We start from the raw sequence: 16,799 nt of genomic DNA, 5'->3' as shown, positions 1-16,799 counted from the left end.
TGTTTGTTCTACAACTATTTATTTAAATTGTAATTCACTATTAATAAATTCTATTCAAATATTATAAATTGTTTCAATATTTAAGTATTGTTTATTATATTTGCAATTTTATTATTAATTTTAAGTTTCAATATTCAAAGAATCCTGAACAAATAATTGGGCAGTTTTTTCTTTATGAATTAGCTATTTAACGTTAATTATGAGTTATAATTTACTTTCTTTGAGTTATAATTTAATTACTTTATAAAAAACCTAAACTGTTATTGTTTGTATAATATACGATATAATTTTCTAAACTAAAGTCATCATCCGGATGGACATCAGACTTACTTTAAGGATTTGTAATGTTACCTATTATTTAATTATTATTAAGAACCCTAATATTATAATATCGTGGAAAAAGGTCTATTTTAACTTCGTAATCTTGCACTCAAAAGAAGAGATTAAATGTCAGTATTAAATATAGAAGATCACCTGATTTTTGTGTCAATAATGAAAAATTCAAGTGTCAGTTAAAAAAATTAAAAAATAAATATAAAAATGCAATTTTAATAGACATGAAGTAGTATTAGTTAATATCTTTTGACTTTCATAATATGGGTAAGTTTTTGCCGTAAGACGTAGCAATTTTTATTTAACAGCTTTGTACAAAAATCCTGCGACTGTAGATTTATTTGATAACAAAGCCAGCTTTATAACATCTGCCACTCAAATATACAAAAGTTCAATTGCAGTTTCATAATTAATAATATACTTACAGAATCTAAATATTACGTTTAAATAAACAGGCGTTGAACTTTTGTACAAAGTTGTATAAACAAATAATCAGTTTAACAATTTATATGACCCCAGTCTGTCTGGAGAAGTTGATCAATGTTTTCGATTGTTAGTTTTAAAGTTTTAGTTGTGGGATCGGAATATCTTGTTTGTTATCAAAATGAGTAAAACGTGAACAAGTACTGTACTCGTTCGTGTCATTATTCTATATATTGATGTTAAATAAATAGAAAGCAGACTTAGGTTGAGTAATAATCTCTTTCCCTACGCATTGGTATCTCAAGTTAAATGACTTCGATTTCAATACCATGTTAGACATGGAACTCTCTGTATATATTACACTCGCTTACTCAATATTAACACCGGAATACATTTAACTATATTCTAAGATTACCAAGTGAAATATCCCTATTAGACTTGTATTTCAACTAATATTATGTGCGTTAAAAATGTAAAATGTCAAGATACTAATAATTTGGTAAGTAATAAATTTTTATATTAATAGAATTCTATGAGTGGCAGATTAATAATATTTATGCTGGCAAGTTGTTTTTTTTAACATATATTATTAATTTTCTTTTACGTTTCAGAGGTATAACTGTACCAATGGCGCCACATCCTCCGTGTACACCGACAGCATCATGTACCCCAATAAGATGTCATCCAACTCCGCCACCTTGTCAAAATCCGGAACGATGTTTGAAAAGGACGACCTCAAAAGGCTTAAAGCCATGTCGAAGCGCAGTTTCTATTATGGCAACCAAGTCGAAGACAAATTGTGGCAGTTGCGGCAAGTTTAAATCTACCTCATCTGACCCAAGAAATGTAAAAGCCGTAGATAAGTTTCTGAAACAGAAATCTAAAGAGGCAAAAATGAAAAAGCAAGATAGATTAACGGGTAGTCATAGTTATACAAATTATACTAAAAGACAAGGCTCACCAAGAGCAAAGGGCGAGTGTTGCCCTGGTAAAGGACATAGAGGACGGCTGAAACGAGAGAAAAAATGCTGTGAAATACTTTAAGTCAATATCTCAATTATATCTTTTAGAAGTGCGTAGCTTTGATGCTTAATTTCCATATGTAAAATAGAAATATATTTGTTATTATACTATAAATAAACGTTATTGCTCCTACAATTATGTTTATCTGTTTTTTCGTTACTTTTCATATAAAATCAATTTTTTTCTTGATATGACATATGCGTACTGACCTTAACCCCTCGTTAATCTGACTGAAATTAAAAATATACACCACTTCTAGCATCGCCAATATACTACGCTAAATAAGGTATTTTGTCCCTTGTATATGTAATAACAAAAAGACTTACCATTTCTACGCGAACACAGTAATACATTGATGGCTGTCGGTAGAATAACTGCTGAATTGGCGGTGTCTGTCTCACCTGATGTCGAGTATCTATAAAGTTATTTTAAACTAAATTAAATTAATTAATTAAAAAAGTTATATAAGACGACCTCCGTGGTCGAGTAGTGTGTACACCGGTTTTCATGGGTACGCCACTCCGAGGTCCCGGGTTCGATTCCCGGCCGAGAAGATGTAGAAAAAGTTCATTAGTTTTCAATGTTTTCTTGGGTCTGGGTGTATGTGGTTCCGTCGTTACTTCTGATTTTCCATAACACAAGTGCTTTAGCTACTAACATTGGGATCAGAGTAATGTATGTGATGTTGTCCAATATTTATTTATTTATTTAGTATTTAACTGTTGTTAGGTGTTTCGAATACAAAGATTTCATACATTTATATAAATTTAGTTCTGCGTGTAATATATTTTAACGTTGCTAATAACCATTAGTACTAATAATTATTACAGATTAGTTATTGCTTTTCAGCCGTCAATTCATCAAAAAGTCTTAAACCTTGCATATCAGAACCGACATGCAGTATTCACAAGCATAGACCTAGACCTGCACCCTGTGCCGAACCTGACAAGTGCTACAAAAAATGCATTAAAACTAAAAGCAAAAATAAATGCCCCAGTGCAATGGATACAGTCAGTCGTTTGGGTTCGCCCTGTGAGTGCGCAAGGATACAATCTAAGGATTCTCGTCTGAGTAACAACAGAACCAATAAGACTCATAAGAAACGACTACGGAAAGCTTATAAACAACGTTCAATGGAATCACGATGGAAAAGACAAAAGAAATGTTGTACAATTATTTAAAAAAATAGGTATTATACCTATATATAATATATATTTCATAGCTGTCATTTATTTATTCATATTTAAATAAATTCATAACATAAAAATATAAAATATATAACTAGAATGATGAATATCTTTTTTTTTATTATTATTTAAATTAAAAGTATAATAGAAGCCTTGCAGTCGTATTGGTAGAAAGGTTTGTTTAGAAATGAAACGGATGGCAGTATACTACTCACATGGCAGCTCTTATTGTAAATTGTACTGTCGAAAAATTACTAGTTTATGGTTAGAGATCTTATCTTAATTTAGCTGATGGTTACATTTAAAAAATCACTAAAATATTTATTACGTGCAATTTAGAGCATATCAAACTGTGTTTAATGCGCTTCAGTCCGTAATAGCGAGGCTCTTTAAAGTATAAAACGCATCGGAAGCAATTCAAAAAAACAAGACTAATTAAAAAACTATCACCCCATATCAATAATTTTTACTATAACAAAAGTCTTTGAATCTAATAAATCGCACAAATTAAAAGTATTTCAATAATAATTCAGTACGGGTGCTTAACCAAACGCTCATCAAGAAATAATATGTTAGTATGACGTATTTATTTTCAAACTGGCTATGGCGTATGGATCACGTGCAGGCAATTTATACAAATAACTCCAAAATAGAAAGCTATTGCATTCTGTTAGCTTGGGGTTGATGAAATCTTATCTTAATCTTGCAGAATAACACATGTAGAAACTCAAGCAGTTATTAACGGAATAATAACGTAAAATACAGCTATCTATCGTTGAGGTAGGGCATGTCTAGGGGTCTCTCAGGGATCTATTCGAAGACCAATGTTTTTAAATTTCTATATAAAATACATTGTCTCAACATTTTAAAACTGTACCGTGAGATAAGATGCTGACGACTTAAAATTAACAAAAACGATAAAACAAAATTTCGATCTGCTGTTTACAAGATTTATTAAGATTATTTGACAATAGTGTAATGAGACCAAAGTGAATGATCATATTTTGTATGGGCATTTGTAGCCTAAGTGACCGTGTGCTATCCATGGATGCTATATAATCTAAATGTATTAATGATGTGCTTTAATAATAATTCATAACCAGAGCCAGCCAGAGTTAATTTGATAAAAACTAAAAAAGCAAAGCTCCTGACTAACTTACATAGCAATGTAACAACTCCGATTTTCATTAAGAAATAAAAAAAAAACAGTGACCAAAACCTTTATTTTTAGTATTAAATACAAAACATTTTATAAAGGTTTAATAGGCTAGTTGACAAAATTTGGAAATTCGTTTAAAACTATAGCTTAGCATCTATTTCACCCCAAAAATATACTATTTTAAGAAAAATAGGTTTTTTATGTTAGTATTTTGAGTTTTTAGAAATGAACTTGAAATTGACCGCGAAAAAGGCCAAGATTGTCATGGCGTCTTGAATGACGTCACACCTCGCGAAACAGTCGTGTTTGTGTATGACAGTCAATTGTGTTTTTTAATAAATAATGAATTCCTCGTATTATAAATACTGTATGGTGCCCCAATGTGAAAGTACAACGATAAAAACGCTAGACAAATTATTCATATACGTACCAAACAATAAATAAATACGAATAAAGTGGTTAAATGGCATGGAGGCAAGATGCTCTTACTTTGTTAACTTATTCCACAATTTATTTCTGTGAAGATCATTTCGATGTAAGTATTAAATACAACTTGATATATCTATTTATAAATGTATAGTAAAAGAAATGAATTTAGCAAATATAATATAACACACATAACCTATAAAATGTTAGGACTAGAATAGGATTTTATGATTTGTTTGAGTTAAAATATTATTTTCGTTTTATAAAATGTAATAATTCAAACTCTTCTTATTTTTTTAGTTGCCAAGTTATATGACTAATTATACAGAGTATCATATTATGGGTAAAGACAATAAGACATAAGTGCGCATGAAACCAGGTTGTATACCAACGAAGTTCGAATGCCAAGAAGATATATGTTGAAAAAACAAAGTTTGTCAATAATCGCAGAGTGTTTGAAAGATCCAGAACCAAGTAGTACCCCCAGTTTATCTGCCATAATGATAATTGATAGCAACAACGTAGCGTTCCGCGCTTGTTTCGCGAGGTGTGACGTCACGCGACTCTGATTGGTGTTTAATGTCACGTGATTAAATGCCTCATTTTGTCGATTTTATTTTACAAAAATATTATTAATCTTTTATTATTTTTGTAGAAAAGTTGCTTTTTTATTTACTAATTATCATGGTTAATCATTAGAAACCCAAAGCCATCCGATTTATTATTAGTGGAAACAAGCCTATTATAACCAAAATATATACAAATAGAATTAAAAATAATTACTTTACAAATTAATTATAACATATTAATATAATTATTGTATTTGACAGCTTAGCAGACATCTGTTTATTATAATAATAGAGAACTTTTTAGAAACAATTTATTCTAAAAAAATTTGACATGCTTAAAATAGTGTCACATATCAATAGTATCGATATCCTAAATAGTTTTCGAGGTCAATTATCGATAGTCAAACTATCGATAGTTTTCCAACACTGGCTTAAAATAGGTCTCGCTCAAATATATCGATATTTTTCCCTTTAATTTAATCAACAGTAGCATCGGTAATCGACTAAATTGTTACATCCAATAGATTACTTTTTCATAATAAGTTCAGGGAAATATACACATTTTTTTTTCAGTACGACCGTTTCTAATGACTTATTTCTATTTAAATCAATACAATATTTTATTCTAACCATAAAAGAATAAAATAATATGGTCAATCATAGAATTTGATCATTTATAGTTATGTATTTTCAAGTTTTTATTGGCTGAGCAAGAAATTAAAAATCAAAGCCTCTTTTCAAATGCTTGTCTTCTTAAATATGCTACAAGAACGAAAATCGATATAAAAGTCTCTAATAATTATGTATATTCGTTTTTTTATCTTTTTTAATGACTTTGGATTCAGGGGATAAAAACAGTCATTAATTCATCATATCAAAGTGTTTAATCTGTTTTATGATTTGTTCTATTTATGAGAAATCGTAAATGTTAATATATAAAAACCCATTTTAAATAATAATATTGAATTTTAACAACAATTATATAATTAGTTGTTAATTCAACACATTAACGTAGCTTTTTAAATGAAAGCGTACGTAATTATAACCTATTATAGTGTGAAAAATCGTTATATATAGGTTAGGATAAATTGTGTGCATCTCATAAAAGTTCAGTGGTATGCACTATACTAATGTCATTTCTATGCACATTTACTTTTACATTTTACAAACATAAAATAAGTGAATTGAATAAAGTAAATAATATTCGAGCTTAAATAAAGATTTAATAGAATTCATTTTGTTATGTTTAAATTGGTTATTTAATTTTGTGCTTTTTTGTAATAAACTAAAATTGGAATTTGGAGTTATTTTTTGAATAAGCAGATATGATTTTGATAGAATACAAATAAAAAAATTCAATAAAGATTTTTGCAGCTGTTTAGTATTTAGTTTCTCTGGCTATCCTATATAATATAATATAAATAAAATAAAAGATAAAATAAATAACAAAATATTCTTTATTTTAAAAACTCTATTAATAAAGAAGCAATGGAATTTTGTATATCGATTTTAAAATCGATGTTTCCGTCGACGCGTCGAATTTATAGGGTGTAGAACATCTCTATGGAAAGAGCTGCAAATGCAAAATTAGCATTTACACAGCAAAGAGAAAGACTAAATTTTTGGTAGTAAATGAGTGGCACGTAAATTATTGGCATTAATTAAAAAATACGGTTTTCTTGACTTTATTTATTCGATCTTTCATAATATTTTAAGTGAAAAAAAAGTCTTAATTTTTATATACGAGCTTTGCTGGCCTGGATTATTGACGTTTTGTGAGTCGGGAATAGGCTTCTGAATGCTGTTTGTGTCGGTCTGTTGGGTGTGCGGTGTTACGAATATTTATTAAAAATAATAATTTAAATACTTAATTAATAATTGTGATAAGTGCCAAATTGTGTATAATATTTTATATTTAAAATGTGGTGCAAATTAGCACTGATGTGGCAAACCGGATTGCACCAAGTTGGTGAAAACGTGACTCTGTTTTAAGGTCAGTATCGTATTATCTATTCTATTAAATTCCAATAGTAATGAAGGTATACATCAGATCATAGAAACTTAAAATATTTTTTGCTTTTTATTAAAAAAATGTTTAGCTAAATAGAATTACATTATTGCTATTCTGAGCAAACCCTAGCAATAACAGTAAAGTATCGCAAAATTTACATTAATAGTAAATATTACAAGTTAATTACTTCCACAGTTATTATTAAAGTAATATTTTTTTTTATTTTTTATTGAAAAGGTATAATTAAAATACAATACTTTCTTATATTAATAAACTAAAATTTATTTAATAAATAAAATTTGTATAATGTATGTAGTGGTAACTGTTATTTTTATACGATTATATTTGGGAACAGTTATTTAAAAAATATATATATATATATATATATATATATATATATATATATATATATATATATATATATATATATATATATATATATAATAAATATCCCAATTGTATCACTACAAGCTGCAGTTATATCAATGAGTACCAGTTGAACTCATTAATACAACTGTACTTTCCTTATCTTGCTTGATGTGTTATGGCAAAAAAAACTTTTCAGTGTTATTTTGCTTTTCCAATAAAGCATCTACATTTTTTTTTTCTATTAAAATATGATAACATGTATGATCTAAATATTTATGAAATAAATGTTTCTTACTATAGTTATCAATAATGAATAATAAATTCAATTATAATCAAAAACAGTATCAAAAATTTCTAAAAAAAAACTGAATTGTAAGTATCCATCTGCCTTATTAATTAGGACTGAAGGTTATTTAAAATTAAGCTTGTACTTGTACTTGTATGTACTTGGAGACTTGATTTCTAACTTATATCTTATCATTCACATTCCCTTATCTGATTATTTAGTCGCTATTAACCATGCAAAGGCATGTTATTCTCACACAATCATCTCATACCTCAAGAACAATTCAAGTCATAGTATTTGAATATCAAATCCAATGACTTTAGTGTCTTTTCTTCCACATGTCATCTCTCTAACAATCCATCCACTGTTTTTTAAGCTTTTCTCTTGTTTATATTTATATCTAACATTCTCTTATATAATTTATAACATTGGATATTATCAAATTCCTATCTATTAACTAGAAAAATTACTTAGTATACTAATTTAGTTTATATTTTTTCTGCTGTATGTCTAATAATAGCTATTATTAATATTAATTAATTATTTCATTACACACAATGAATCTAGTCTTCATTTTGATATATCAGATATCTATACTTATATATAAATATAAATGTGAAAGTAACTCATGTCTGTCTGTTGCTCTTTCTTGGCAAAAACACTTAATGAAATTTGGTATGAAACCAGATTGAACTCCAAGGAAGAACATAGGCTACTTTTTATGACTAACACCAGATGACCGACACCTAAAACATGAATGAAGCAGCTGGCGACAAACCCTTAAGATTTTCTTAATTCAGCTAATATGAAACATGTAGTAGTAAATTTCTATATATATAGATAATTTTTTTTTCAATTAACAAACTGAGTTACCATTACCAGGCAGATTCCTAAATAATTGAACTTGCAATTTAAACATTGCCAATTCATAAACAAGTATCACTGTTAGGCACTTATTGTTTTATAAATATGAAAAGAAATAATTTTTATTTATATGAAACTAATAAATGTTTGTGTAACTTGTAAGAGTTATTTTATATGTAGTATTCCATGTAATAATCATATCTGAACCATTTGATTCTATTACCTTCTAATGAATATAAATTTATAATCACTTTTTTTTATACTCAGACCATTTAACGGGGATTTCTTGTAATCATTTTAATTAAATAAAATCTGTTTGATAGTTATCAAGGTTATTGCTTTGAAAGTCGAAACTTGATTTGTGTATATATATTAATGATCAAAAAGAAATCTAATAATTTTGAATTTATCAGTTGTGTCTTAACTCGCTCATAATAATTACGAAAATAGTTAGGGTTGCCAATTGATTGGGTATTTCAGATCATAGCCCCTATTTAAATTTACATTACTTAAAACTACCAATATATTCAAAATCTCTAATAAGGTCGTAACTGAACTCAATGATTACTTGGGCACGTTTATTTGTAAAAAATCGTTTCTTTATGAATAGAAATGTTGTAAATTTAAATAAAAGTATGAGACACGTTCGTAACTGAAAAACGTAGCTGAACATAGTCATCGACCATGGCCAAAAAGCAAAAGAAATACCGGCAATTAACTTAAAATAAAAGTAAAATACTATGCGAAATTGCGATTTGCAAATGTTTCACCGTATCGAAATTGGAATGGGCGATAAGAACAAATTCTGTATATATGCTTTTTAATGTCTTCTAATTACAATTTAAAGTAATTTTATGTTGTGTGCTTACACTATTAAAAAAATTGTCTCGTAATAAAAGACTATGTTTATCAAAAGAGGGTGTAACGTGCCCAAGTGCCAAGAAGCTGACTTACACTCCGGTCCACCCTCCATTGAGCACCCTCTTTATGAAATATAACAGCTAACTTGTCCTTATGGCCCGTTTCTTTAAAAGGGTTTCTTTAAGCTTATGTAAAACTTAAGGAATATTTAGTTTTAGTTACTTTTCACTATTTTTCGGTCATTTAACAGTTATTGATATTTTGAATTATTATATTGTTTTCATCCTAATAGTATATGGTTTTATATAGTTATTCGGTAGAAGTAAATATTTCGTTATAGAAAGAGCTTTAATGTTATTACTATAATTATAATTATTGTGTCTTTATTAAACGAAGACCCGTTTCCGAAAGAATAAGTGATATCGATGAATTAATTTCTACAAAAGCTATCGATTATTTCCTTTTGTTTCCGGTGGTAGCTTCATATAATATGGTTTGTTGAATGACGACCCAAAAGTGCTTTTAAAAGTCTACTTGAATAAAGTATATTTTGATTTTGAATGTTATGACTTTATCTTGTTTTTGAAAGTATCACAACAAAGGTCAGTCGACCTTGGTCGAGTCGGAGGTGAAGTGCGGTTGCAGCATTGGTAATCCGAGCCTCGTGTTCCAGATGGGCGAGCGCGCGCGGCGAGCGAGCGGCCGCGCGGCGTCGGGTGACACGCGTTGCACGACGCTTGCGCCATACACCGGGTTCTCACTTGTAACGTAGGTATCAATATTACATATAATTTAAATAAGTTTATTTAAAATCATGATTTAAAGTCAGTAATACATATTAAAACATTTTAAAAACTTGTCTTGTATGCTATTTGGTTTTTGATTTAATTATCCTCAGCATTTCTGACACATTCATCAGGCCAATCTTCCCTCTCAATGTGGTAGCCGTCCGAATCGACGCAATAAGGCACATCTCCTGCGAACTGACTAGGCCGGTAGTTTCCATTTGGCTGACAAACCTCAGAGACAGTCATGCCCCTTTCTGGGAAGTATATGTTAGTGTCGCGCGCGCAATCTGCAGAAAACAATAAAACATAGTTTGAAAACTAAAGGCAAATTAAAAATATAATATAAATAGGTACAATAAGTATATCAAAAATATAATTAACATGTCGGGAAATAAACATTTTAATATTCTTAAGATTCTCATAAAATGTATTAAATTTAATTTTGTATTCGTAATGTTCTACTCGCATATATAAACAAGATACTCGATATGTTTTAGCCGAATTTTACCCTTATTCATTACATATTTATAAATACTCTTAATACCACTGCATGAAATGTTATTAGTTTCATGTACAGTACATAGACAGTGTTACAGTACAGTACCGTTAGTTAGTACAACATTTTTTTTTGCGATTTTACTATTCATTTACTTTTCATCCATCGAGTGCATTGTCCATCTATTGAAATAAAGTTAAGATCTTGCCGACCATTTTACCGCTTAAAACTTCGTATAAGAATTACATTTCACGAATTTTACGTTGCCCAATTCGGCTGAACTATTTTTTAAGGTTTCGTACAATGAAGAACTCTTATAGTTGTATCCGTATGTCGCAATTGTTTCCCCTAATCGTTTCTTCAGTTTTAGAACACTCTGCACATCATTTTATAAGTATACTAGATGAACCTGCGGCTTTATCCGCGCGAAATTTATAAAACAAACTTCCAACAACTGTTTTATTGTTACAGTCGATATTTTGGCAAATCGATAATGTTTTTTGTATGTGTAATAGTTTTCGTAGATTTAATGTTTTCCGGTAAATTTGTTTGATATATTTTACGCTTCAAATCGACGATTATTAAAATTTATTAAAAAGTTTAATAATTCTTAAATCAACATTACTTTCAAACCAAGAACCTTTACAAGTTTTCCCGTCTTATTCTACCCTGATTTATAAATTAAGGCGCTAATTTTGTCGCAACATTCTCAATCAAAATTAATTAAGTAGATGCAATTCAATAGTTTAAATTCAAGATAGGTTTCAAGTAAGAAACTACAAAAATACTGTACGCAATGTAACGTAATTGGATTGAGGTATTGATCGAAGTTGAATTCATTAGCATGTTACTGTTCTACCTTACCGTCATCACTTCTTGAAAATAATATTTTCACTCTTATCATAATTCGAGCTTATCTTACATATTTTATATCGCGCTTTCCTTATCGATGAATATATGTGGCTACGTTACATATGTAAACAAGTAAACTATGTTTTCCCTCGAACTCGTTGAACAGTTATATTTTGGTGAGAGATCCAGTATTGCGGCTCCCGCATTCCATCTGAGCGTCAACCGATTGAATGGAGTACAACATGTCGGGAATAGGGTCACGGTCGCAAACCGGTCGCCGAGAGTTCGCTCCGCAATGCATGTGCGCTAACGGTACAGCCATACATTTCCGCGTGTTTAACCTTATTAGCATATTTAATATATCAATTCATATCAATTTTATATTAAAGATCAACAAATTTAATATTAAATATTACCGGAAGTTAAAATTTTAAATATTTTAAAATAGTATTAATTCAATTATTTTCAAGAATGAATGATGTTAAGTTCAAATAATTTGGTCAAAATATTCTAACAATAGTAACTTTTGTTACTAATAATATGAACCGTAGGCGTAGGCGTATAGGCGTTTGTACTTACTGCAATTCATTCCTCTCATTTCATTTACGACGACCTGCCACGAGCCTAAGATTTTGCCATCTCGACCGGTACAGTAGGCACTGAAAGTAAAGTTATATTAATTCTACGCTTCCGCTCCCGAATGAATGCTATAGACAAATTAATCTTACATTCCATTTTGAATCTGATATGATCCGTAGCTGCCGTCGTAGTCGCAGAATGTTAAGGAGTTACCTAAGAAAAAAGTTCCATGTTCCTCTTGTTCTCTCTTTATGGTGGCCAGCGAATAAACGATACTTTCGCATCTTCGTAGATAATTCTCACCGACAACTGTTGCACTATCTAATGAAAAAAGTTACTGGTGTTTCAGTTATATTTAAATGTGTTAATAATAAAGCTCACATAGAAGACTTTTCAGTGTCTCACCCCATATCACTGACGCTTCAGTGAACGTGAGAGCGTTCTATTTTGAGAGTACGTTTTGTTCACCCAACGTCATTATGCGACAATATTTAAGAAGATCTTATAAATAAAATAATGTTATTTCTTTCCTAAAATTAGATCTCTTTTGTGAACTGTATAAATTTAGTGAATTCAAAAGTTAAAAAAGGATAATTACAACATGGCAGCATAGCCATATCTGCTTCTGGTACTGGAGCTACTGTCGGTTGGCCAGATTTCGGGGTTGCACACCAGCACATGCCTTCATCACACTGCAGTGGTTCGTAATCTCCAGTGCTAGTACAATGCAATGTCGACATTTTGTTCCGAGATCTTTCTAATTCTTGTCTCCTGCGACTACAAGCTGAAACCAAATATTCAGATGTAATTGTATGCTCCCATATAAAACCTCCGTTGGGTATTTTATAACTTGATTTGCTTAATATTATGAAGTTATAATGACGTTTTAGTTGTAATCGATGTTTAAGTCAAAATTATTAAAATTCTAAAATAAATCGCGTTTATCGGCCCTATTTGATAAATTAAAATTATAGGAGTGTACTTATGTATTTTACGGTACTATTACGGTATTTAAAATGGATATTACATTAGTGGAGTTCTATACATAAAAATATACATGGGTCATTATAAATTTCAATAATATACAATCATGTTTAATCCAACGGTAATTATTACTTGATTAATTTTACATTAACAAAACTTACCACAAGTCATCTCGTCGGCATCCCTTCTCCACATTTGTCCAAATATTCTGTTTCCTTCATCATCGGAGCAGAAACACCTGTGTATTGTGTAAATAGTTGGTGCAGTGAAGCGTAGTTAAGTAAAAATTGTAATAAACACATAAATGTGTCTATGTATATGTGAATTTCATGAAGTTCTTTGTCGAATTTATACATAAAAGAATTTAATATTGATTAATGAATAGTGATATAGTTTATAGTTTATAAATTAGCAATAACCTTCCAACAAATAGATCGCCTTTACATTGTACGGGTGCATAACGTCCATCAGGTAAACAAGTGGACGGAGGTCGACATGCTTCTGCAGGAGTTACATCTGTATAAAATGATTATGACGTTATTTATGTTATATAAACTTTAGTACAAAACGTTGAAGAAAAATTAGAGTAACGGCCTGCTGGACTAAGACCTTCTCACTTTTTGTTTGGAGATTATTCTATTATGTTGCTCCAATGTGGGTTAGTGGATACGTATGTGGTAGATTTTCATACGATACGTGAAGTTTCCCGTATAATGGTTTCTTAAACGCTGAACGCGAAATGAATTATAAACACAAATTAAGCCTATGGAATTCAGTGGTGCTTGCCCGGTTTGAACCATTGACCAACGCGGATCAAAAAACGTTAAAATATTATCTATACTTATAATATAACATGTCCTGACTGACTGATTCATCATCGCCGTACGTAAACTATTCAAGTTAAGGGGTGAAATAGGGATTGAAAGTTTGTGTGGAAGTCATCATTTTTGAAGTTAGAACCAGCCTTCTCCAATAATGTTACTCGGGAATTTAAGATTTCCAAAGTTATGCAATGGCACCAGACTAATAGAAACGGCACTCCATGCGTGGTATACAAAGAGGTCTTGAATTAAAGTAATATTTTAAATGAATCTGTAATATAATCAACTTCTAAGCGAGCAAAGCCGCGGGTAAAAGCTAGTTTATTATATAAAATGTCTAAGCATTATACAATTAAAAAGGACATGATTCTAAATTGCCTAGTATTAAAAATAAATTTGATGCAAGATATTGACATTGGTATTTGGCATATAATTTCATTAAATTGAACTAATATAATATTGTAGTATGCGTATCTCATCTGAATCCCGGGGTAAATATCGCATTTAAAATAGTAGGTAATTGAACTGTGATATTTTTTATGGCTCAGGAAAGTACGATTCGAATTTCGAATTATATGTATTTATTAGATTTTCTTAAATCGATTTATCTCATCTATCGAATTGTCTCTGATTATGTCACTAAAAAATAAAACGATTGTCGTTTTTATTAATAGCATTTTTAAACGGCTGGTTATATTATACTAGATTATTAGCTACTATGATTATTAACGAGTTTTCATTCTAGCAAGGCAACTATAATACGATGAATTGATAACTGTTGAGGTTGATGTTGAATGAGCAAAAGGTTGTAAACTTTTTGTTAAATGGAAATCTCTTGGCGTTTAAATAAAACTAGTGGGTCTCCCGCAGAACTTTGCGTTATTCAAAATATTTTTAAGGAATTTCGAAACCTATGACAGGATTTATTTAGTTTTAAATTCATTGTAAACTGCAAGTCACTCATCTAGATTTTGCGCGAAAATTATGAAACAAATATATAAAGAAAATTTTAATTTTAAATAGTATACATTAATTCAGTTAGAATTGGAGTTTGTCGAAAACAATTTACTTTAATTTTGTATAAGTTTTTAATTTTTTTTCTTACACAGACGCTTATGCAGTGCTGTCTAACCAGCCGGTAAATTTTTCCGCTCTCTAAAATCAACTATTTGTTAAATTGTAACAATTTAGTAAATTGCAATCTATAATCTTCTTTAATTTTCTGCTCATCTACGGCCGGAGCTCTTCAAAATGAGACCATAAGCGATTTTTTATGTACAGCCATCGTCCAATAATCACTGGGACAGAAATCGACTTACGCTATTAATATATAAGATTCCCTGAATTGGTATTCGAATATAGAAAAATAAACAGTCAAAAAGATAATAAAAATGTAATCGATTCGATCTATTGATTCAATCGATTACATTCTGGGGAAAATATCGAGATATTTAAGTCATTGAAAATATGTCTATTTATTTGAAAAATATGCGAGGCGTATTAGGGACATTGTTGTTTGAGCCGGAAGCTTTGTTTTTTTCCTTTTCTATCAAATATAAGGTTTGGATGGTTTCTCAAAGGTGATAGTTATGAATTATTAAACTACATAACCAGCAAGTATAGAAAATATAACATCTGTTTTTGCACATTATGCTTTTATTCTAGGTAGTTGCGTACAAAATCAGATCATGTCCTTTGATCATGCAATAATTAAACCAATTTTCTTTTTGGCGGTTTAACTTAAATTTTGCAAAGTTTTGATATCACCATTCATAAAAGTTATTTTACCATCGGCTCTTTTTATGGATATAAATAAGTATAGAAATGGCTACTGGTATCTATATACATACATTTCCGTAGTCTACGATTGGGAGATGTACTAACTCCAATCCAATTAGGATTTTTGTTTGCAAGTCGGATACTTGGGATCGCATAGATGGGGAAGTCGCTTAAACTGATATCGTATTTAATATTGCATAACGATTGTTTTTTAATCATTTTTATATAACTTAATTTATTTTTATATATATAAAAGTATATATTTTTAAAACTTACCAGTGTCATTATTATTATTATTTCCATCATCAGTTATAATTTTGCAACCTGGACAACAACCAAAAATATTTAAATTTTGAGTGAGCACTAAACCAGCCCCGCATTCTGTTTGCGTTAGGTCAGTCAAACAAACTTGGGCCACCTCACATTGAGAAGCTACCGTTTGATCAACCACACTTATTAATATTAAGAATAAAGTAATATGATATATTGTCATACTGAAGCAATTAAATGCATGCATGGCAATGCGAAGAAACAAAAGAACTGATTCTAGAATTGATTAGTTATTGTATGCTTATCGTTAAATGTTATCATCTAAATCTTATCGTACATACATTTAATTCTTGATAATTGTAAAATAACATCAAAGACAATAATTATTGCTATATACTAAGTACATTTCCCAGTATAAACATACCCACTTATATTATTATGTATTGGTAAAAACATTGGATTCGCTGTAGCATATTCTGTACTTAGAATATTTAATATCATTTTATTTTTTAAAAAATAGATTATACACAACGCCGTAACTATGTGATTAAAAATGACATATATGTATATACTTATGTTATTTAGTAGTTTTATGAGTAAGGCATTATTATCAGCGCTATCGTTATCTCTGTTATATTTCGCTGCAAACGAGGGAGCTAAGACGCGTAGGTTGCACTAGTACGAAGCGCCGACTACCTGCGTCGCTAGCGCTTATCTTA

General features: G+C 29.9%; 2 protein-coding genes across 7 annotated transcripts in view; one reads left to right on the top strand and one right to left on the bottom strand.

The window, feature by feature from the left end:
* The first annotated feature begins 6,691 nt into the window (after window positions 1-6,691).
* Window positions 6,692-16,799, top strand: part of LOC125069490 — a 30,679-nt gene continuing 20,571 nt past the window's right edge. For 5 of the 6 annotated variants that reach the window (XM_047678998.1, XM_047679003.1, XM_047679001.1 and 2 more), the window contains exon 1: window positions 13,308-13,331. In XM_047678998.1, coding sequence (XP_047534954.1) covers window positions 13,317-13,331 — 15 coding nt within the window. In that variant the 5' untranslated portion in view covers window positions 13,308-13,316. Of the gene's footprint in view, window positions 7,114-10,184; window positions 10,280-13,307; window positions 13,332-16,799 lie in introns of those variants that run through there. The other variant, XM_047679000.1, reaches the window with a different exon arrangement.
* Window positions 10,064-16,344, bottom strand: LOC125069493. The gene is made up of 8 exons (XM_047679006.1): window positions 16,087-16,344; window positions 13,630-13,726; window positions 13,372-13,448; window positions 12,825-13,010; window positions 12,376-12,547; window positions 12,227-12,306; window positions 10,347-10,586; window positions 10,064-10,271 (listed from the first exon to the last, which is right to left on the bottom strand). The coding sequence occupies exons 1-7, from the start codon at window positions 16,325-16,327 to the stop codon at window positions 10,396-10,398; spliced, it is 1,044 nt and encodes a 347-aa protein (XP_047534962.1). The 5' UTR covers window positions 16,328-16,344; the 3' UTR covers window positions 10,064-10,271; window positions 10,347-10,395.

Source organism: Vanessa atalanta, chromosome 15, assembly GCF_905147765.1.
Source record: "Vanessa atalanta chromosome 15, ilVanAtal1.2, whole genome shotgun sequence".
Classification (NCBI taxonomy): Eukaryota; Metazoa; Arthropoda; class Insecta; order Lepidoptera; family Nymphalidae; genus Vanessa; species Vanessa atalanta.
This window is presented reverse-complemented; position numbering and strand designations above follow the sequence as displayed.